Source organism: Musa acuminata, chromosome BXJ2-10 (assembly GCF_036884655.1).
Source record: "Musa acuminata AAA Group cultivar baxijiao chromosome BXJ2-10, Cavendish_Baxijiao_AAA, whole genome shotgun sequence".
In the NCBI taxonomy this organism is placed as follows: Eukaryota; Viridiplantae; Streptophyta; class Magnoliopsida; order Zingiberales; family Musaceae; genus Musa; species Musa acuminata.
The window spans coordinates 28739911-28741241 of record NC_088347.1 but is presented as its reverse complement, the minus strand read 5'-3'; the positions used below and the strand labels follow the sequence as shown (position 1 = coordinate 28741241).

Sequence of the window (1331 nt, the reverse complement as noted above, 5' to 3'; positions counted from 1 at the left end):
ATGGCTTCATCCCCACACAGCTCCACTCATCTCTACTTCCTCCTCGTCTTCTTCCTCCTCCTGGCTGCTGCCACGGCCTTCCCGGTCACCTCCGAGTTCGAACTCGGCATCCAGAAGAGAATCCACTTCCGCGTCTACTTCCACGAGACCTTTATCGGTCCCGACAACACCACCGTCACCGTGGTGAACATGAGCCTCCCCTACACCTTCGGGAACATCGAGATCTACGACACCGTGCTGAGGGTCGGCCCCGACGAAAGCTCCACCTTCCTCGGAAGGGTGCAGGGCGCGGGCTTCCACGTATCAATGCAGGAGGAGGTGATGCTGGTACCGCTGGTGCTGGTGTTCACGGCGGGGAAGTTCGTCAACAGCACTCTCACGGTGATCGGGAGACTGGACGCGTCCGGGAACTCGGAGCGGGCCATCGTGGGAGGGACGGGGGTGTTCCAGTACGCATGGGGGAAGATGGTGACCGAGACGGTGACGGCCTCAGTCGCGAAGCTCGTCGTCGCCTACGACGTCTACGTCGTTTACTACGACGACCTCCATCTCAGTGCCATCGCATGATTACGAGACGTCGCCGTCACCGAAGCTTAATAAATATAAATATAAAACATATATATATATACATATATATATCTGTGTGTGTTTACTTGTCACCTTGTACTTTATCTTTTCTTAAAATAAATAAAAACTGTGTGTTTATGTGTCAATGTCGCATATAATTTAACGTACTTAAAGCATTTGATATGAAAGCAAATATAAGAACTCATAAACGATGTTTCTCCTTTTTGTATGACGCAATTAATATGTAATTACTACATCATACTTTGTCATGGATCTCTAATATATGTACGACGCGATTAAATGCAATTGAATTTTAGCTACTGCAGAGAAGGAATAACTTGAGATATTATTTGTATATTTTACAATACGATCATCCAAATTACATGGAGACAAATTTATTTACTAAATGTTAAAGTCACTATTTAAATAAGACAATTCTAATTAAGTTTCATAAGAGATCTAACACATGCACATCCGAATCTCATCATCAGAATTTATTTTTCGGAATCTTTACATTTGTCACAAGCTGTAATCACCATAATACAAATGAATTACATCAAATTCCAAACAAATCACATGCTTTGACAAAATGACATGGATGTATTCCTCCCATCAATATGGTCATTAAAATTTTCTAGTTAATCTATTGAAGAAAAAGTATTTCACATTTTATAATTGTTAACATAAAATTTGATTATCTAACATGAAGAATGATTTGAATCTAATTATGGTTCTTCATCGAGTATATCATAAATAGATTCGAT

The 1331-nt window shown here is 41.4% G+C and overlaps 1 protein-coding gene across 1 annotated transcript; it reads left to right on the top strand.

The window, feature by feature from the left end:
* Positions 1-567, top strand: LOC135625747 (pterocarpan synthase 1-like). The gene has a single exon (XM_065130838.1). It carries the CDS (start codon positions 1-3, stop codon positions 565-567), a length of 567 nt encoding a protein of 188 aa, XP_064986910.1.
* Positions 568-1331: the final 764 nt, after the last annotated feature.

Bases quoted from the DNA above. Each gene is read 5' to 3' on its own strand.
- LOC135625747 (XM_065130838.1), top strand. From the start codon at position 1: ATGGCTTCATCCCCACACAGCTCCACTCATCTCTACTTCCTCCTCGTC.